The 21,769-nt window shown below is 47.2% G+C and overlaps 1 protein-coding gene across 1 annotated transcript in view; it reads right to left on the bottom strand.

Annotated features, from left to right (window-relative positions):
- The window catches only part of TMX3 (thioredoxin related transmembrane protein 3), a 495,045-nt gene that overhangs the window by 165,815 nt on the left and 307,461 nt on the right, over positions 1-21,769 (bottom strand). Inside the window, exons 10-12 of the mRNA XM_069620785.1 lie at positions 20,943-21,041; positions 20,634-20,691; positions 693-746 (exon numbers count right to left, since the gene is read on the bottom strand). Coding sequence (XP_069476886.1) covers positions 693-746; positions 20,634-20,691; positions 20,943-21,041 — 211 coding nt within the window. The remainder of the gene's footprint in view (positions 1-692; positions 747-20,633; positions 20,692-20,942; positions 21,042-21,769) is intronic.

Below are 21,769 nucleotides of genomic sequence, written 5' to 3'. Positions count from 1 at the left end.
ACAGAAAAAGAAATAGGATGAGTTGGACATTTGAGAGGGAGGGGTAGACATTTGCGTAACAGAATAAGAGTCAAGAATAGCTAAGAGAGGAACCTTAGAGTGCAATGATGAAAGATGCAAATTAAAGTTGCCCTATAAAGGGAGATCGGAAAGGGAGTAGGAGGGACAAAATAGCTACCAGATAATCACAGAAAGAGACTATACTACCCGGGGGAAGATAAATCACTAAGTAGGCAGAAACTGACCCAGAAAAGATGAGTAATGATACTCGAAAGATGAGAACATATGAAGGTTAGGGGGAAGTCGGGCAGGGCTAGGAGGGTCAGAAGGTAAAATACCGACATCACCTCTGCGCCCAGAAGGGCATAGGGGTTTGAGAGAAAAAGGAGGATGAGGAAGACAGAGTGGCAGTGATTACTGTGTTGGAAGGTGAGAGCCAATTTTCAAGTAATACAGAGAAAAACAGAGGTCAAGGCATGAAGCAGCTTTCAAAGAAAATGATGAGGCACAAACAGATATACAGTCAGCAACAATAACTAAAATATTATTCTGAAATGAGCCTTTTATATTCTTTAGGCATGGAGCCGTTCCTATACTGTTGGAATAACTTGCAAAGACTAATAATTTGAAGATTGGTAAGAAAAAGAAAGACTGATCATTAACAAAAGATGAATTATCCATCCAGTACATACCTGTGAAAATGATCTCTGTAATCTTTAGCCACTTCCTGAACGATGGACTTAAGCCTGAAAAAACAAACCGTTTTGTCTTTGATATGATTCGCACATGTGTATATTTGATGTTATCTGGCATCACTTACTGTACATAGGCTGAAAGGCTAAATTAGACAGCAATGGAGAGAATTTTGAAACATTCAACCAAATTATAAATCATTCCAAAGGGATGATGCAAGGGCTATGTGCTCACTGCTTATGCGCACACACAAACATATGCACAGCATTCATAAAAACACTCATTTAAACAGGTAAGCAAGGCAAAAAAGGAATCCTAAAAAATGCAAGTGCTTAAGAGAAAACTGCAAAATTGAGATTAAGTTAAAAATCCAAAAATATTCAAAGCTGCAAAGAGAACTAACAATGCATTCGCAAATAAGAATATTTGGTCATCAACAGCAGAAAAGAACAAATAACATACCGCTCAGTAATGTTCTTTCTAATGGATTTTCCTCCAAGGGATTCCTAATCTGACATTCTGGGGCTGATTCACAGAGCACTTTCCAATGGGATTTCAACTTTGTAAAATGCATCTGTGAATCAGACCCCTCTGTCTCTAAACCGTTCAACCCTACGGGGTGCAGGGCATCTCCCCATCAGCTTCGCCCGACAACTGTATATGCCCTGCACTGGACAAGATGTCAAGCTTGCGCATATATAGAGGCATCTTGCCCCAGGATCTCAGTTCCATCTTCTCCCCTAGCACTCTGTTGTAGAGCGGCCGCAGAACTGATGAAGGTATACTAGCTATGCGCAAAGAGGGGAAGGCTTGGAGGGCAATGAGGAATCCTTTGGCGAGACGTCCATCAAGAAGAACATAACAGAGAGGTAAGTAATTTGTTCTTCTAATGGATTCCTTCTTCATTGAGGATAGACGCACAGAGCAGAACATCTATCTGAAGGAGGGAAACGAGCAAGAGGACCTCACCTAAACCAGAAAACTCTGGAGTACTGCCCTGCCAAAGTGGTGCCCTTCCCTGATGGGGAATCTGAGTAGTAATGTTTTGCAAACATGTGCAGAGAAACCCACATAGCTGCTTGGCTAATTTCCAAGACAGGAACCCCCTTCAGTAGGGCAAAGGTGACAGACAGATCTGCTAGAATGATCCTAGTAACCGCTAGGCACCTATTTCTCAGTTAGACCAGAGCACTCCGATGCAGAAAATGATGCACCTTGACAGGGTATGTGTGGTCACAGTCCGACAAATCCCACTTTTCTCAGCAGCCAAGCATGAAGATCAAGCTGGCAAGGTTTGGGTGGAGGACCCATATCACCGACTGGGAGAGCAGATCGACTATCTTTGGGAGGTGCAAGGTAGGGCAGGTGGATAATTCATGCCAAGTTCTCTGAGCCCAGAGCGATCAAATCAATGTTGACCTGAACATTCAATCTCATGAGACCTATTGGAATGACTGAGATCAGCAGAAATGCTTAGTGGTCAAACAGGCAGTGGACTGTCAATGTCTCCCCCAGACTGTCCTGCCATGGAAATTCCCTGGAACCAAACAACTTGCACTTCCTATTGACACTAGAAGCGAAGAGGTCCATCTGAGGAGTCGCCCAGCAAAAGATGAGCTCCTCCAGAATTTCCTGGCAGAGCTTCCACTCATGGGAGGCTGAAGTGAGCCGCCATGACATTCTCTGTTCCAGCAAGATGAGCTGCCATCAGATACATCAATTTCCAGAGCCTAGAACAGTCAGATCACTTCTCTGCACAGAGGCAAGCACATAACACCTCTCTTGTTGAGGTAGTGCATGGCTACTGTGTTGTCTGTTCGCACCATCGTACACTTACACTTCACAGAGGTGAGTAAGGGAACCGGGGCCAACCTGATCACCCTCAATTCCATCAGGTTGATGCGTACCTGAGACTCAGTGGGGGACAAAAGTCAGTTCACCATCTGATCCGATAGGTGAGTGCCCACAACCTTTCAGAAATGTAAGGGAGATCACCTTTAACTGAGGGCAGGGTTGCTGGAGCAATGCTGCCTTCAACAGGTTGTCTTGCAGGGACCACCACACAAGGTCTCAAGAAAATCTGCTTAAGACCTAAAAAAAAGCTGACAGGTTCCCCCCTGAAATTGACCACTGGCAATAGACAAGCCACTGAAGCGACTATGTGCATTTGGGCCTCCAGGACCACCAGAATGCAAGATGCCATGAGACCAAAAAAGTGCAGGAAGGGTAAAACAGGAACTTGTCATTGGGATTGGGGGACTTCAAGCATCCAATATGTTAGCTACTAAATCCTTGGCCAGAAAAGCTCTGCCCATATTAACCAGAGGGACTGGGATGGTGAAACCTGAAACTTATTGAAATTCAGGGAGAAGCCCAAGCTGTGCAACAGGTTGCCCATACGGAACAATTTGCAAACGCATGGTCTGGGGAGCATGCTTTGAAGAGGAAGTCGTTCAGATAGGAAAAAACATGAATGCCTTTGCAACCACTGCCAGCAGCTTGGGTGAAAACCCTGGGTTCCAAAGATAGGCAGGACTTTGAACTGATAGTATGTGACAATGTCAATAATCTGACCTTGTCATGAAGGGATTGGAACCCCTCTCAGACTGGCCTGGGAGGCCTACCATGGTTGAGGCAAGAGCCAGCCGTACCACAGAATGGAAGTGGCAGTTGAGAGGGCTATAATGCAGGTCACCTGCCCAAATTCCTCCATAAGTCACTCAACCCATAATGCAATTTGACAAATCCTTATGAAACTTTGGGAAAAAAGTATACAGCCACCTTATTTTGCAAAGTTTGTGCGGTTTCGTCAAGGGGGGAGAGTTATAGGGCGGGTTCCCAAAATGTTTGAAATCCGGATAGACATTAATGTAAAATTTGCTTGTGCAGAGAGGCCAACTCCATGGATGGATTTGGACCAAATTTACATGAGGAGCAGCGTCCTGGTCCCAAAAGCGTGCTTTAGCAAATTAGGTGTTATCTGTTTAGGAGATTTTCTTTAAATACCTCAAAAGTAGGTACAAAAAAATGTGTGATATCTGCATCCGGTCTGTGGACTCACTTCCTGGTTTGAGTTCACAGACATCATACACGGTGGGCTTCTTGTCTCCAGCACCTTCAGGAGTTGGCATCTGAGCCCCTCCTGCAGCACACCGCATAGCTGGAGCAGGCAGATGCTATGTTTTTAACTTTATTCCATGGGGCGCCAGCTCCCTTCGAAGATGCCGCCTTCCCTGGCATCTACCATCGAGCCAGATGCAAGATGCGGCCCGTGCAACGTTCTACAACTACATGCTGCTTCTATGGCAGCCTTCCGACCCTCCTGATTGGAGGAATCCAAAAATGAACACACTGTCTGCAAACAAGCTGGCAGTCTGGGCCGGTTACCCCCTCCCCCTGAAAAAGGCCACCATAAAAGGACCAGACTGACCTGGGCATGTTTGGTGCTTGGCGCGTTTCCTACACGTCAACCTCTAGCACCCGTCTATCCCACATCGTACACCACACCTGACATCCACCTAAAGTGCTCCATGCCACCGCGTCGCACTACATGCAAGTTAAGATGTGGCGGTAACCTCTCCTTTTCAGTATGTGCCTTGACTTGCCGGAACTATTGGCCTCCATCACCCAAACGCTATCCTGATCCCTACCCAAGCCCCCTCCCAGAACGTATGTTTATCTGCCTGACCGTTTGATTGACGTAGCCCTCCTATGAGATGTGGTTCTTCCAGTTTGTTACCACTTGCACCGGACCATCTTATGGCATGCCTGGCCTCCTGTCATGCATTATACTATCTTGTTTCTGCACTTTTTTACCATGCCAATGTTCCTCCCTGCTCGCCCTCCGCACTATCCTCCTCCCCTCTCCATGCTAAGCTCCTGCACATTCTCATATATGTTGCTTTCACCTACCTGTAACTGCATGCTTGATATAGCCCCTGTACCATGAGGTGCAGTTTTCCAAATTGTGTACCCTGAACAACTTCACCTTTTAACTACCTGTAAATGCATGTTTGATGTAGCCCCCTGTACCATGAGGTGCGGCTTTCCAAACTGTGTCAGAACAATGCTGTGTTTTAGCTTTCTTTAACTACATGTTTGGTCTAAGCCCTCTTACCATGAGAGTAGACCTGGCCAGTCAGTATACACACATCAAGATTTGCCTATAACTGTTGCGTATTCTTGCACTTCACTAATGTACTATGCACTTACTGTAACTAGCGCCCAGATGCCTCCGGGTTCGGGGCGCTGTAATAAATGCAAAAAATAAATAAAAGCGTGAGGTGCATCAAAACATTTGAAACATCTGCCGTTTTGGACATGAGAAATACGCCCCCATCCGCGAGCACCGCATCACAAAATGCCTCTAGATAATAGATTTGGGGTTATTTTGAGGATGAAAGTGTGTTTGGGGAGGGTGGGGAGAGCAGAAATTGAAAAACTGAAGCATCGCTGTTGGTTAAAAATGGCTGTGGGGTTATTGCATGTAATTTTTACTGTCTGCGACCAACACAGACACAAACATGGATCTGTGGACTTCTTGTTTTAACAGTATTTACTTTGGATTCTACAGTTATGTAATAAAACTAGTGAGTGTGACAAATGTTTATGAGTAGTCAATGGGAGCGACTCCCCCTTGGGAGACAAGGACTCCCATTGCGAAGTGGAATTCCCTAGACCAAATACCTTATATGCATATGCATATATGGGACTACCTGCTATGAAGAATAATTTCTCATCCTTATGTTTGGGTTCAGGCAATGTGGGAACAAAACATCCATATGAAGAAAAGGGCTATGTCTTTAAAAAGAGACGTGTATATAACTCGGACAAGTAGGTCTTGTAAGTAGTGAGAGTATGGTCCGCAGGGGAACCTGCCCTTGCGTGATTACGCCTGGAAGAGGCAGAGCACAACAAAGCCGCAGAGCCCAAGACTTTTGGAATGGCGAGGAGCACTAAAGTGAGAAGCTGGAGAGCCGACGAATCCTGCAAAGTGAGAACCATTGTCCGAACGGGGACCTAAGACCCATGGCAAGGTGATGGCACGTCCACGGCTGCTTTGAGATGGGCGGTACGCCCAATGAATGATGCAGAGACCACCGTAGAAGGGAGTACTGCTAGCTACCTGCAGCCCACATCCATAGATGGCATATTAAGACAGAGGAGTACAGAAAGCTACAACAGTGAAGACAGGCACAGAGAAGAGCAACCCAGTAGCCAAAAAGTCAAGTGCACGCCGAGCCTTGCGAGGTTCCCCCGCATCAGAAAAGGTACCAGGGAGAACAGGAGGGACGGGATAATGTATTGGGAGGAGAGAAAACTCACAAAGTCACAAGTATGAAAGTCAAACATTAAGTGAGCGGAACTGGAGATATCTGAAATCAATACACAACGTGATGAACATTGCTGTTTGAGAAATAGAAAGTGGAAGCAAATACCCTGGGAGGAAGGGAGAAGCCCCATGTATGGAGGCTTGAAGGGAGGAGAGAGTCCACCGCAAAGAAGTGTAACAAGTATTATGAAATCAGACTGTCAAGGGAACAGAATCATAAAAGAGAATCCAAAACCAAGAACACAGGTGAGGGGGACTCAATTTGGATAAAGTAATACATAACATACAGATTGTGAACCCCCAACAATGTAAGATATACAAGTAAAGACCAGAGTGTGAGAAACTATTTCAAGGAAATTCATCAGAAAGCAGTCATTAAAGAAATTGCAAAACCCACAAGTATATGGGAAGAGCTTCACGAGCTTATGAAGGAAACATCAAGAGAATTTCAGGGAAGGTAACCTAAAGAATACTTTACTCTAAACAGAGACATTTGTGTATCAAACGCAGGAGAGAAGATATAGCTTTAAAGAGAAAGCCGCTGGAAAGAAGACAAGAAGAGGGACGACCAGGAGAAGTGAGCCATTCCCTTGGCCTATTTTGAGTTATTCATATTGGGACCGAGGACAAATTATACTTTTTGACTTCCTAACAGATGAGCGGGATGATCCCTTTGGTAATAGGGAAAGATAGGCCTTATTCTCTCATTAAAGAAATGTAATGTCCTCCACGTGTACGACTCTTCCAACCCGTCACATTTTCCACAGGGGTAAGTCTATCTGGCAAGCCTGATTTGCATTTGGTTTTTCCCCTTTTGTAATGGCTTGGCAGGTGAAGAACGATGGTCTGGATGTTTGCCCAGAGCAATGTCAGATGTTAAGATTTATTCTAAACCTTCCAGCCCTCACCCTTTTGTTTTTCTATAGTGACCCCGAGTGGGACAGGAATGCCATGTGGGTCCCATGCCTGCTGAGCCCAGAGACCCAAGCTAATCCTCACTGATTATGCCCAACGAGGCGGGAAACATGTTTGGGGATGCTTGTGGTCTCGTGCAGAAGGGATGTGACCAAGCAGTTTGGGCAGGACTGCCCCCTCTAGGGTGGGAACAAGCTTGATTTGCATATGGTTTTTTTCACCTTTTGTATTGGCTTAGCAGGCGCAGAATGATGGTCTAGAACGTTCCCCAGAGCAATGCCAGAGTTTAAGACTTATTCTAAATCTTCCAGCCATCACCCTTTTGTTTTGCTATATCTCACGACTGACCTTTATGGAGAATGTATTCATATTCCGATTCAGTTATAGCAGCCAGCTTTGCCATGGATTCTGCAAAATCATTGGTGCAGTTTGAACTTACCGTTGATGGAGTCCTCCGTTTATCCTGGGGAGGGTGTTGGGCCTTCCAAGAGTCTGCAGACTTTGTGTCCCTCAAGTATACCTGGGAGCTCTACCCAACAAGTTGGTAGCAGCGGTGATGGTTGGCTGTACCAGCCCTGCACCAGGTCATCTCCTTCGGCACTGAACCTGAGAGGCTGCGGGCCCCTTGAATATTTCGATAAGACAGGAAAACATGCCTGTGCTAAAGCCGTCAGGTGCCCCTTGTGAATCATCCTGCCCGAAGTCAGCGAGTTGTCCAGGCACACCAAGACGAGGAGGTGAGCGCCTTGAGGTGGAGTCAGCAGCCGAGCAGCACCAGCAAACAACAGAGTATAAGTATTGACCCAGTCCTACGGCAACTGCTGGTGTGAGGGAGGGTATTGAGTATTGTGGACTATTATATAGTATTGTCAAATGAATAGGGTCAGGACGGAGGTAGAAGTCCCTTTTCTATGTTTAGGGCACATTCAGTTTAAGAGGTAAAAGGTTTTGGTCAATAACAGTCCAGGGGTCGCCAAACAGTCAATTGTGAGCGACCAGAAGCTCCCCAGAACCTTTGAAGTCACTCACGCTTGATTTTCAGGAGAAAAAAAAAAGAGGGGAAAAAAATGATGCAAGGGAGTGCTCTGACCAATCACAGGCCTGCACATCTCTATATCATATAGAATGGCCTTGTGATTGGCCAGAGCAAGTTCCTTGCTGAAAGCTGTGCTCCCATTGGCCACCGTGGTTTCCCTTCGAACTAAGGTGAGGTTGCCCAGGCTTTTTTCTTTTAAAAGCACCATGGCACTGCATACAGTTTTTGAATCTTGGAGACTGGGGCTTGGATTGGAGGACATAGGCTTACAATCTGCATAGGAGGTAAGGTAAGTGAGGTCGGGTCGGGGGAGGTTGATTGTGTTCATTTTGTTTTGTTGGTGTGCTGACTGCCGAGCCACTCCGGCCCCTCCTCCTTTCATGTGCGCACAGCTGTTTGTGCTGTCGGAGGAGGGGCGGGCAGCACGGCAGAAAGGAGCCTGAGGTGAAACAGAGGCATTTAGCCATCACGCTTAATGTCTCTGCTTCACCCTGGGCTAATTTTCAATCATGTAAGCTACTTTTATAACAGGGCTCTGGTGAGCAAGCCCTCTCTGGACTTTCTGCTGTTTCTAAGAGTAGATATATGACTGAAAATGCGCACAGGATGAAGCGGAGACATTCAGCATGATAGCTAAATGCCTCTGTTTCGCCCGGGGCTCATTACCTGCCACAGGAGTTACTTTTGCAAATGGCAAATGGCAGGGGTCTGGGAGCAAGCCCTTTTCAAATACAAGAGCTAAATTTGGAAACAGCAGGGCTCTGGCAGCTAGCCCTGCTCCTTTCCCCAAGTGTGGCAAGCTAAAATGGTGTCCGCGTGAAAGACTGTCATACGGACGTTTCAGCTCATCTGTTAGGGAGAGTTTTCAGTTTAGTGCTAAATTCCTCCCACCTTAAAGACCCCCAGCTCTTTTGTTGAACTTTGGGACTTTGTACTTTTAATTCTATGTGCTTTCTGTGTTTCTTTTGACTTGGGAGTCAGACAAACTCCATAGGCATCATCTTTACACTGACATACAGCACATTCAGTGCAGTGGCACCGGGAAGTCTCTAAGATTTTGCAAAGGTTTAAATACCTTTTCTTTGGGAAACTATTGTTTCCAAGAGCAGTGAAGTGTAATTGACTTTACTACACACTATCTTACCATAGGGTGCTGGAGGAGATACTTTGTATCCCCTTTGTCTAGTTTCTCATGTAAAATGTCTTATGTTACCCTTTCTACAATTAATGTATGGTGGCAGTGGTTTACTTTTTACTACCGTTGTGTGTTTTTACCACGGGCTGCGTTCACTGCCGAGGTAAATCACCATGGGTGCCCATTGCGTCAAAATGGCCCGTTCTTTTTTCGCCATTGAGATTTACTCTGCGCGCCATACCAGGTTTGGTCCCCGTTTTAGTTTGGTCTTTGGTGAGATTCACGAGTGAAGCTCGCCTCTAGCTCCAGTATGTCTGGCGGGGCAGGAAGTGAGGGAGGTGCCCGAAACTCCCTGTGCTTAATCCCCTTGGTTACAGCAATGCATCCAAAAGGTGATTGGCCGGCTGGCTGTCCCTGGCGGACAGCCACCCTGCTGTGTGATTGACAGCTAGGCTGGAATGAATAGGAGAAACCCATATAAAAGGCAAGGCTTTTTGGCTTGGAAGGCAGAGTCGACCACTGGACGAAGGAAACCGAAAAAGAACTTGGAAAAGACGCCTGCAACTGCTGGACCGTTGGTTTGCCAGGTGAAGCCCTGCTGCTGTGCTGAAGCTCCAAATTCGTTTTCGACTAGAGAAGCCCTGCAAGGACGACTTCTCCCCTTGGGTTGGTGGGACCAATGAACCCCAAAGTGAACTTGTTTGGACATCCTCTCCGAGCTGGCTAATCTTCCACTGCTAACACCAAATCGAGTGGATCTCTTAAGTTGGACCCGAGCGCCAAGAAGATCCTCCGGACTTCCCTGAATCATGACTGACCAATCCTGAGCCACCTCAACAGAGTTGCTGGACCCCAGATGCGAGGAAAGTCTAAAGTGGTATCCGAGAACCGCAGTGTTGCTATTTGCTGTAGATGCGAGGAGCTGAAACCGCAAAGTGCTGCTAAATTGAAATGTGTCCATTGCTGCCGCCGACATTCCCGTTGTGTTGTAGGAGTCCCCAGAAGTCCTCCCTCTTGTCCCCACGACAGAGGCACAGGAACAACAGGATCTAAAGAGCCACACAGGAACAGAAGCCAGCTGGAACCATTTCTTCTAACCAAGGGTACTGTAAACCTAAGAGGACTTACAGCTTTGCCCCTCACAAGCCTCCCACCTTGTGGCCCTTCAAGTGAACCTTATTTCTACAATCTTTTCTAAAAACATTATGCACTCACCTGGCAAGAAGTTCTTCAGCTCCCAGACTAAGTGCAACTAACGTTGACTGTCCTGGCTCCCTGAGAGACACTTCTGCCACTGACTTTGTGCTTTGGCCTTTCCCTCAGGAAAGGGTTAATTTACTTTGCAGTGGAAGGTTTAAAAAGTACTTACCAGTTCATGACTTTTTTGTTAGCCATTGCTGTATTCCTCTATTCTATCTTTTACAGGTTTAGGCCGATTTTACCGCAAACAAATGGTCGTAATGACCAAAAGTTCTAAAAATGCTACCACCAAAGGTCGTTTTGCTCCCTTCTGAAGGCTTATGTAACTGACTGTTAAATAAATAATTGTTTAATCAAGAAACCTTGAGTACAAGCGTTTATTTGAATAACTGTCAATGTTAAACTCGGGGTCACAACACTTCTGCTCACATTGACCCCTCTTGAGATAAGCCAGACTGCTCAGCCACACTACCAACCTGTGTAGTACAGACTTATACCAAAGGCTGGGTCCCTATTGCCAGGAGGTCAAGGTTGCTGTAGTCTCCCAAAGGGTACTGCACACAATCTTGCCTAAAACTTGCGGCAGGTGGTGAGGATCTATTGTAGAGTTGTTACATAAGCGTGTTTGTTTTACTTTTGTTCAACTAAAAACCTTCACAAGGCTAAGCTCCACTAGAATAGCAATTGTAACATGCCTGGTATGGATAGCTTCGAGCAGGAAGCTCTGCTCATTCTAACAGTAGAACAACTGAAAGAAATGTGTAAAGTCAGCAATCTCCCTGTTAAAGAAAAGAAAGATGAATTGATTGCAAGGTTGTTAGATCACCAAAGGTTGGATAGTATGCCTGTAACTCCTACTAATCCATAAAATGTGGAAATTTGTAATGAAGATGATAATTCAGAGTCTACCTACAACATCAAAAGAGTCAGAGGAGGGAGAGGAGTCCCAGGATAGGAGCCCCTCTTTGCCTCAGCAGACCCTTTTGCCTCAACCGTTATCCACTGGGACCCCACAAGGTCCATCACCGAGTCCAGAATATGTGTCTCTTGAGAAAATTAGACTTGAATTGGAATTTAAAAGGTTGCAAGCTCAGGCTGAAGCCAGCCATAACATCAAACCCCGGGAATTGGAAATGTAGCATGCTCTTGAAATGAAGACATTTTCTCCTGAAACTGCTTCCCTCCCAGAGTCCTCTAGGTCTTCCAGTCCCAAGAGGCCTCACCTGCCGAAAGAAGCAGTGAGCATGTATTATGTGAAACCTGATATTTTGGATTGGTCGGGTGCTTTTGAATGCAATCATGGGATTCAGGCTTTCACAGGGACTCCATTGATTCCTTGGCTTTTGTCTAGGCTCCCCAGGTTGCAACTGATGCTATAATGGAGGTGGGGGAACTTGAAAGATTGGAGTATGAGAATGTGAAGCTGGCTTTGATAGCCAGATTTGGGAAATCTCCTTCCCAGTACCTTAAGAGGTTTAGTACCCTTAAAAATACTGATGGTACCCCTTGGGCTACCTGGGTGTGTGAATGTTTGAAAAATTTAGATGGGTGGGTTGAGATTGATCCCAAGAAGCTAGCAAAGGCTGCTGACTTGTGGGTTGCCAACACATCCACTGACAAGGATTCTGGGGCCACTCACAAGAAGGATGAGGGTAAGCAGCACAAGAAAGATGACAAAGAGAATTCTAAATCCAAACACAGAAAAGAGGGCCACAAAGATAAGAAGGGTAAGCCATTTGGGAAACCAGGTCAGTCTAGTGAAACCTCTGGTGCCAAACGATAGGCAGGTCAGCAGAAACCCCCATTCCAGGTACATGTTGTGCTTTTGGGTCAACTGACCATGTGAAGGGGGATCCCAGATGCAACCAATCACTGACCTCTGGGTCATACTGCCCCCAGCCAATGACTGCCCTCTACCTAAGCCCCTCCCTCAGGCAGCCATCTTCAGATTTGGTAGCATGTAAACTGGCAGTAGGACCAAGAGACAAGCCGCAGAGGGGTATGCAGGAGGGTTCGCATGTGAATCCTGCCAGACCCATGCTGGAGAACAACAGTTATAGGTAAGTAACTTGTTCCTTCTCCGGCATTGGGTCTGGCATGGAGTCACATGCCCATGAATAAAGAATACATAGCAGTACACAAATGCACAACCATGGGATGTGGCAAGGCTCAACAGAACCAATGTCTAACCTCCTCACCAGGCTCAGCTTCAATGAACAGGTTGCGCAGCACTGCCTGGCCGACTCTGATCTCCTCCCTGGAATCCCTGTCGACGCAGTAGAATTTTGTGAAGGTGTGTGTCGACATCTACGTAGCAGCCCTGCAGATGTCCAGCAGGGGCACACCAGACAGGAACACCGTTGTAGCAGCAATCGCTCTGGTGGAATGGGCTCTCGGACGGCCAGCCAGCAGTCAGTTGGCCAACCATTGACAGTGGGTGATAGTGCCGGAGAGCCACCTGGAAATGGAAGCCGTGGACAGGGCCTCCATTCACAGGACCAAAGTTAACAAAAACTGAGAAGTTTTCCGAAAACACTTTGTGCGGGCCACATAAAACTTCAGCGCTCTAGCCACATCCAGCAAGTGCAACGTCCTTTCAGCCGGCGATGAAGGCGTCAGGAAAAACACAGGTAACACCAAGGGCTCGTCTAGATGAAAGTCCAACAGCACCTTGGGAATGAAAGAGGGGTGGGTCCGCAGCACCACCCTCGTCTCGTGGAAAGTTAAGTAAGGTGTTTTACAGGATAGGGCCTGGATCTCACCCACTCATCGTGCAGAGGTGATTGCCACGAGAAAAGCCGTCTTCCACAATAGAAACCTGAGTGGAACAGAGTGCATAGGCTCGAAAGGGGGTCCCTTGAGCCTAGTAAGTACCATGTTGAGCTCCAATGCCGGGGCCAGAGCCTTCACTGGCGGGAACAAGTGGAATAGTCCCTTGACAAATTCCTTGACCAACCGGTGCACCCACAAGGAGGGCCGTCCTGGGGATCTGATGTAGCGGGAGATAGCCGCCAGATGAACCTTGATGGACGCCTGAGCCAGCCCCGATTTAGCCAACGACAGTAAATATGGACGTACCTGAGGGGCCGCGACCCTCAGAGGGTCGATCTTCTGGGAATGGCACCAAATAGCGAATCTCTTCCATTTGAGTCCCTAGCATTTCAAAGTAGACCATGCTCTAGCCTTGGCGAGAACTTCTTTGCAATCTGACGGGAGATCGTAGCCACTGAATGTTAGCGCTGCAGGAGCCAGGCCTTCATGTTCAGCAACCCCGAGTCGTGGTGCGAGAAGATCTGCAACCACTGGCAGCTTGACTGGTAGGGGCGCTGACATGCTGAGAAGGTCTAAGTACCAGATCTGCTTTAACCATGCCGGTGCGACAAGGATCATCTGGCACCGGTACCGTCCGAGTTGACTGACGACACGAATTAACAATGGCAACGGAGGAAACGTAAACAGAAAGAGGTCTTCCCAAGGGAATGAGAAAGCGCCCCCCATGCTCCCATGCTGGGGGAACCTGCTGGCAAACCTCCGGCACTTCGTGTTCACCACCATCGCAAATAAGTCGATCTGAGGATTGCCCCATCTGATGAAAAGGCGCTCCACTAGGTCCACTAGGTCCTGCCAAAGTTCCCACTGATGGCAAGAGCAAAGCTCCCTGCTCAGAGTCGGCGACCGTGTTCTTTACTCCTGTCAGATGAAAAGTAATGAGTAACATCCCCTGGGCGACAGCCCAGTGCCATCAGTCCTGTGCATCTTTGGAGAGCACTGGGGATCTGGTGCCCCCGTGTTTCCTGATGTAAAACATTGTGTTGGTATTGTCTTTGATGACCCGCACCACCTTGCCCTTGAGGGACAGCAGGAACCATCTGAGGTCCCAAAACACCACCTGCAGCTTCAGAACATTGATGTGTAACGTCTTCTCCTTTGACGTGAAGACTTCCGGTGTTGGCTCCCCATCCACCCAGGTAAGCGTCTGTCGTGACCGTCCCCTGATGGGGTGGGGCCTGGAAATCCACGCCTCCAGTCAGATGTGAGCGCATGCCCCACCACCTTATCGCCCGACGAAACTCCTCATCGAGCGCAATCCTGTCTTGTAAACTTCCAGACACCTGGATCCAACAGGTGTCGAGGAACACCAGCAAGGGGCACATCTGCAACCTGCAGAGCCGAATGAGGTAAATGCATGACAACATCATGCCGAGCAGAGTCTTGATGGCCCTCACCGTGGCGATTTTCAGAGCCAACAGCCGTTGCACTTTGACCAGGATGGCCGCAACCCTCTCTCCCACAGTGATGCCTGGCATGACACTGTGTTGAGCCGGGATCCCAGGAACAGCGCGTCCTGCAATGGAGTCAAGCAGGAATTTGCATAGTTCACTGAGAACACCAGATTCGTTAGTAGGTGGACGGTCCTCCCTGTGTGGTCGACGGCGAAGACTCTTGATCTGGCCCGGAAGAGCCAGTCATCCAAATAAGGGTAGATGTGGATCCCTTGCAGTCGTAGATGGACCGCCACTGGCGCCAGGCACTTGGTGAATACTCTGGGCACTGACTTCAGTTCGAACGGGAGGGCTTTGAATTGGTAATGCTTCCCCTGAACCAGAAGCGCAGAAACTTGCAGTGTCCTTTTTTGAATCGGGATGTGGAGGTCGAAGGATGACAGAAAGTCTCCCTCTTCCAGCTGTCCGAGCACGTATTGAAGAGTGACCCTTCAGAACCTCTGGGACTTTATGTATTTGCTCAGGCGTCAGAAGATGAGAATGGGCCAGCAGCCCCTGGTCTTCTTTGGCACGAGGAAGCACCTTGAGTAAAATCCGCCACTTTGGAACCAGCTCTATTGCCCCTTTCTTTTACAAGGCCCAAACTTCCAGCAGCAACTGAGGGACGTGGTTTTCCTGCCGGGCCACCAGTTGTACCTGGGCTCACTGTCATTGGAACTCTAGAGTGTCCATTGGCGAGAGCGTCCAGCACCAAACGGTCAGTGGAGATGCTCTTCCACACGCTGACAAAGTACGTCAGCCGGCCTCCCTCCAGGGTACACGGGGTGGGGGCCCAACATCCTGGCCAGTTCATTCTTGCTTGGAGGTCGACTGGCTGCCTTGCGGTCCCTGACGATGACAGCCTTGGAGCGCCCCCTGGTGGTTTCTTGGGCCGAGGCGCGGGAGGGTTGACGATAAGACCCTTGTGAAGATTGGGTAGTCATGCCTCATGAGGACCGAAAGCACGTCTGTCGCTGCTTTAGTGTGCCTAAGGCACGTGCCATCTCTGTGTCCGCCTTAATGGCCTGTAGAGACTCATCCACTGCTTTCCCAAAAAGATTGTCCCTGAAGGGTATATCCAAAACCCTGGTTTGGACCTCTTGTTGAATGTTGGTGGCCTTGAGCCAGCCACAACAGCAAAGGCAAACGCCATTGCGCATCTTGTGGAACCCCGCCTCCACGATGTCCGTGGACACTGATGGCTTGGTCTGATGACACTTCGCCCTCTTGAAGAATCTCCAAAGCCTCTGACCTCTTATGGTCGGGGAGGAAGTCCAGTAGAGGTGCAAGCTTAAACCACAGCTCCCGGTCATAGCGTGCCACTATAGCGAGGGCATTGGTGGCCTTGATGGACATCGCCAAAGAGTAGATAACTCACCTACCCATCGCATCCAACTTCTTCCCCTCGTTGCCAGGAGGGGTAGACACTGCAGAAGACGTTGAGCCTGAAAATCTGAGGAGTAGTGATAGGCAGCTGGGGCGTAGGAGCAGGATTAAGGCCCTAGTCATCCTCAGGCTCCTTGACGGTATCCGCGTCATCGCCCTCATTGTTGCCCTCGCCGTAGGGTGCAACTCCAACGTCTCCCTTGTCGCCATCGCCCTCCTGGATGGTCTGGAGGGAAACAAGTTCATCCTCCTCTGCAGAGGAGATGTCCGTGCCCTGAAGTCCCTAAACGCCTCCCCCACTTTCTTCGCTTCCAGAGAGGACGGTCTCGGGGAGATGATCGGCATCCTCTTCTCCGGGGTCTTCTCAACAGGCTTAAACAAAGTTTCTCCTGGGAGGAAGGGACAACCTTGCCATCAGAGGGGTGCCCTGTGGGTACACCTCTGCGGCCTTCAAAAGGGGCACTCCCACCACCTCGATGGAGGGCGCCGCCTTCGTCTGGTGCACCTGGGCCTTCTCGGTCAGGCTGGGCCCTTTGTCATGCTTGGCCCTTCATGGGCACCCCGGACACCTTGTCTTGCTTGGCCTTCTCCTTAGGGGTCGGGTCAGACCCTTGCTCCCCTTTGACCTTATCCGCCGCAGGTAGGCTGGACACCCTACTGTGTTTGGTCTTCTCCGGGGCCTACTTCAGCTTGCTCAGGTGATCAGACTTCCTCTTGGATGAAGATCCAGAGCGTTGACTGGAGACAGATGTCGAATGCACCCTGCCCGACGCAGCGGCACTCCTGACAGTGGCGGACTCGCAGTGCTTGGCCTTTTGTTTGACCCCCATGGGGGGGGGGCCCTCAAAGAACTTAGAAGCCCATTCAGCTTTCCCGGATCCGGGAGAGGCATGCTCCTTTGAACCACCCGGAGCAAAGGCCTTGGCCTGCAGCCACTCTTCCAGCAATTTACATAGTTCACAGCAAAACCCGCAATCCTCCTCCTTATGCGTTGGGTACAGGCACTACAGGCACTGGGAATGTATGTCATCCATGTAAACATTCCACAAACCGCAGTCAGAACAAAGCCTGAAAAGAGAAGGGGAATCCTCCTTCTCGTCAGACATGATCCACTTGGTGTAGGCCTGAAGAATCTTCTGGAAGCTTCCACAAAGAAATTCGACAAAATCCGCCGTTGACGGGTGCTGAAGAATCCAAAAAATGGGGCCCTGTTAATCGGAAGGAAGATTGATGGAGCACACGGGCTCAATTGACCGAAAAATAGAGTCAAACTCTTCCAAAAAGCAACATTTGCAGTAAAAGCTTGAGAGCTAAGCACGAGGACTCCCAACACTTGAACATGCAGTAAAAATCTGAAGATGGCTGCCTGAGGAGGGGCTTAGGCAGAGGGCAGTCATTGGCTGGGGGCAGTATGACCCAGAACTCAGTGATTGGTTGTTAGGAGAAAGACGGTTCAGAAATTAAATGAACTGATTTTTTCTTTTACAGCGGATTCCCAGCCTGACGACTGGGAATATTCATGAGTATGTCAATCCATGCCAGACCCCATGCTGGAGAAAAATGTTTTACCAACCTGAAGTATTGTTTGATTTTACATTGCGTTGCATACTTTGAAATAGTACTTACTTACCTGAGATTTACCTTGAACCTTGTGTATATAAAATAAATAATTATTTTACGATAACTACAAGTGTGTAAGAGTTTCTTTGGGACCATCTATTTACTGAGGTCATTGTACTTACCTACACAGCTCGCATCTCCCTCCTAAAATGAGCCTGGCTGCTCTGCCGTTCTACCAAAGCCTTTGGAATAGTACAGACGTATACTAATAGTTGGGGCCTGTATACCAGGGGATAGTTATGTAAAGTCTTACCACAGGTAGACTTTAGGAAAACTCCCATAAAACAGCCAGACACTGTTACAAATATTCAAAAATGAACTCCTCAGGCACCAATTTAAACATAATTACTCACTGAGGTGACTCCTAGTGTGTAGCCCCCTATTTTGCAAACAATCCATCCGCCATCCCTACTAAAACCCGGTTACACAGACCTTTGGTTGCACCATGGCTGACGGAAAAGGTGTAGCAGGTAAAGACTGAGTTGAGTTGAGGCAGTGTGCACCGAGTTGGGAGAAGCTGCATGCACTGGCTTCACCATTCAAAATTACATAGTTTGCTATCCACAATACCCATATGTATTGACAAAAGAGGGCGACACATTGCAGTATCAGAAGCATGACGAGTGTGGCAACAGGTACTGGAGCAAGGGATCTCAATCTTATGAGTCAGAGTCCTCAGCAACACATGAATTGGGCAAAAACATAGTAGAGAATAATGAAGGTGTCACTGTCTGAACACAGTTGATTTCAGACCAAGTACATTTCTAACAGAATAGACAACATGAGGAACGGATTAGTGCTCATTGAAAACATAATTTAAGGAGGGGTTGCCCTGAACCATTCTTGAAGCATGCTGGGTAACAGTGTTTGAACGACACACTAAGCATACAGACAAAGGGAATGGTCACCCAAGTGTGTCCATATCCACCACTTCTTCACCCTTAAAGTGGGTGACAAATGTTGACATTTGGGGAAAATGCCTGACAAATTGGTAAATGTGGTCAACATTCAGCTGAAGTGTTTTTTGCTCTAGTTGGTTTGAGAAGAATATGGATGTACACTGACAGCTTTACCATACATCATATTGTGATACAAATAAAAGATTGCTAGAGTGTTCTGTGAAAACTCGATAGAACAACTGTAGAGGATGAGCTAAGTACCCCCACCTCAACCACATTGCCCAGAATACCTATATGTTGGAAACCAGAGTATGTGACCTATGCAGAACAATTGAAAAGACAGATGCCAAAGGAAATCCAGGAGGCAAGGTTCCCGTTGAGAAAACCATACTTGCATTCATGACAATATGATGGCTGTCTAAACAAAATCCCAGAGGAAGCAGGACGCCTGACTGACAAAGCAGATTGGTGATGTCATACGTGAGTCGAGCTGACTTACATAGAGGAGATGCAGAGACGAGAGGGTGCAGATATTCAATAAGGCCTAAAGAAAGTATCAAAAGCAACAAGATGAAGAGTCTTATGCTGAAGAGACAATGAAATTATTGAAGTCAATTCACACGTGTACAGATGCAAAGTAACGCAAGCAGACAGTTTTCATGAGGCTAGCTTTGCAGTCATATCGAATGCGACAGGCGCCAATATATGGATACATAGGAATGAGTAAAGAATGGATTGGCCCATTATGAACTATAAGCAGATCTGAGCTAAAGGAGAAAGGCCATCTTTTCCACGTATGGCGCAGTTAGAAAATAAATGAATTACAGGCGAATTTCAGAAGGCGAGGTTGAACGAGCCAAGCAGCCAAGGTCGTATTCGGCTGAGAAGTACAGAAATTTGTTACAATCTTGTGAAGGAATGAACCTCCTGTTCAGAAGCTTGGAGAGAACAACGAAGACGTCAGGGAAAATAGTCCTTTTTAATACACTGAAAGCTCGATTTCATGGTCTCCAGTCACGTGGGGAGAAGGAGTTGGACGAGCATGATGGTCACACCTACGCGTGAGGGCAGAGCGTGCCTCTACTCCTCTGCATCTTCCAGAGAAAAGGAACACTCCCAAGGACAAGTACAAAGGCTCTAATTGACAACCGACCACTGAGGTGATGATGGATGATGTTCTAATTGGTGAGAAGCGGATGCTTAAGACTAACTCACCAGCACCTGGCAGTCTGGCCTATGTGCAGCTAGCGTGGATTGAAGGATGCTGACGGAGGTTAGAATCTAACCAATGATAGAGGATCGCATGAATGGGGGCCCTATAGTTAATGGGAAGTCGTGTATTTAGTGACGTTCATAATGACCTGTCTTTAGGGAAGGGCTTAGTTGCCCCACCTGATGTTAAGAAACCTATAACCTTTCTCACGCCCATTAGACAAGTATGGATTGTATACTTAGAGGTTCCCCTAGACCCTATCACTCTCTTCTGTAGGTTGTTTCGCAACGTAGAATGACGTTAGTAATACGTAGGTTATACGTCACCTATGACGAGAATTTAGTATAAAGGTGTGCTTTTTTATGATTTTCGTTGTACTCCCTCTTTTAGATAATTGACATTAAAACAGTTATCTTTCTGCCAACTTTCTGAGTTGTTTTGTTTATTGATGTCCGAGTAAACCTCTGCATCCATATCCCTCTCAAATGTATTGTTGACCCGTCTTAAAGGTCTGGAAGTTCTCCAGTTCACAACAGTCCAAGACACATCGGGAGTTAAGAAACGAAAGAACGTCTGGTCAGTAGTTGACCTCGTCCTCTCCAGCTCTATTGTACCTCTCCGCCCACCCCCATAGTACTATTTCAGGATTAGCTGGGTTTGAGCCATATAACAGCCACACACAAACACGCAAGGCCATCTCCTCCAATAGCGTGCACTAAATGCCTGCATGATCCTACCATCCCAAAACAATGCATTTCATTAGTAAACTGGTTGATTTAACATGTAAATGGAAGCCCACCTGTACTTTTATGGATACGTTCATTATGTTGCAATGACCTGGCAGTGGCCGAGAGAGAAGATGAAACTCAACAATCACCAGAAAGACCACATTTCACATTTCTGAAAACAATGTTGGCAGTGTCTAGGAAAATGTTACTGTACCTGAGATGGTCGGACGAGGTGTTTTTGTCATCAATAATTGCCACAGCCACAAGCTTTCCTGAAAGTAGAAGAAGGCAGGATGTTGAAGACACTATTTGCTAAACCGTTCAATGCGTAACACATTGACCATGGAACAGGCAGAGCAGCATTTTTAGACGCACGTATGCGGTAACATGCACTGATATCAGAGTAAAGCCAACAGATTCAGACTCGTGATAAAACAATTGAAGGTGGTAGATTCATTTTTGATTCTCTTCTTACACAACGATTTGGATTTCTGAAAAATCACGTGAGAAAGGGAACACTTGCCTGTGTCGCCAAGTTCATACAGTGTAAACCCATCCACTTGAATGTAGCCTTGAAATCTCTCTTTGTTTATCCAGGAGGAGAGGTCACCATCCTCATATTCTGTGGAAGAAATAACTATATGGTGAACAGGATAGCATTGCACATGTTTAGCACCACATTAAGGTCAAGACTCCTAGAATAAAGGCGGCAATTTCCATAACATTGTGTAAGAAGCCAAACCAAAATATACATGTTCTAATGTCACTCTCCCTTACACACTGCTGACACTCCTCACTCGCCCGTCCAATTTAACATGGGCCCCTTACACAAAATGTGACACAGTACCCCGAAGTGCTCAATCTTCCAAAGTACCTCAATCCACTATCAAAGAACATATGCAAAGCACTGTAGAGCTGACAAAGACTGAAGAATGCTACAAAAATAGGCTACATATTAACACAATGGTCACACTAGTAGCATGATGTAACATGCCCGCTGGTACCTTAATCAAGTGGTCAGAAAACTACAATGCACTATAGCTTGTACTACTCCTGCCTCTTGGACTGGTCCAAGGAACAATCATAGATTCCTGCAAAGTCAATTTGAGAAATGACCTGGGATATTTCAGTTGAAATCTTCATGTTTTAAGCAAGGTTTGTGGAGTTTCAGCTTAGGATACAATGATGGATTATCGTATAGACAGGCCATTGTACTGGGGCTACCGATGAAACATGTGTTATCGACGTGTGCTAGACGTTGTGCAGCAACACACTGAGCAACATATTAGGAAGCTAGTCACTGCCTGGAGCACTGATGTTTTAAAACAGTTCCATATGTTTGAAAAAGAG

The sequence above is a fragment of the Ambystoma mexicanum genome, chromosome 5q, assembly GCF_040938575.1.
Source record: "Ambystoma mexicanum isolate Mex_15411 chromosome 5q, UKY_AmexF1_1, whole genome shotgun sequence".
Classification (NCBI taxonomy): domain Eukaryota; kingdom Metazoa; phylum Chordata; class Amphibia; order Caudata; family Ambystomatidae; genus Ambystoma; species Ambystoma mexicanum.
The sequence above is the reverse complement of the archived record's forward strand: the minus strand, read 5'-3'. Positions and strand labels throughout refer to the sequence as shown.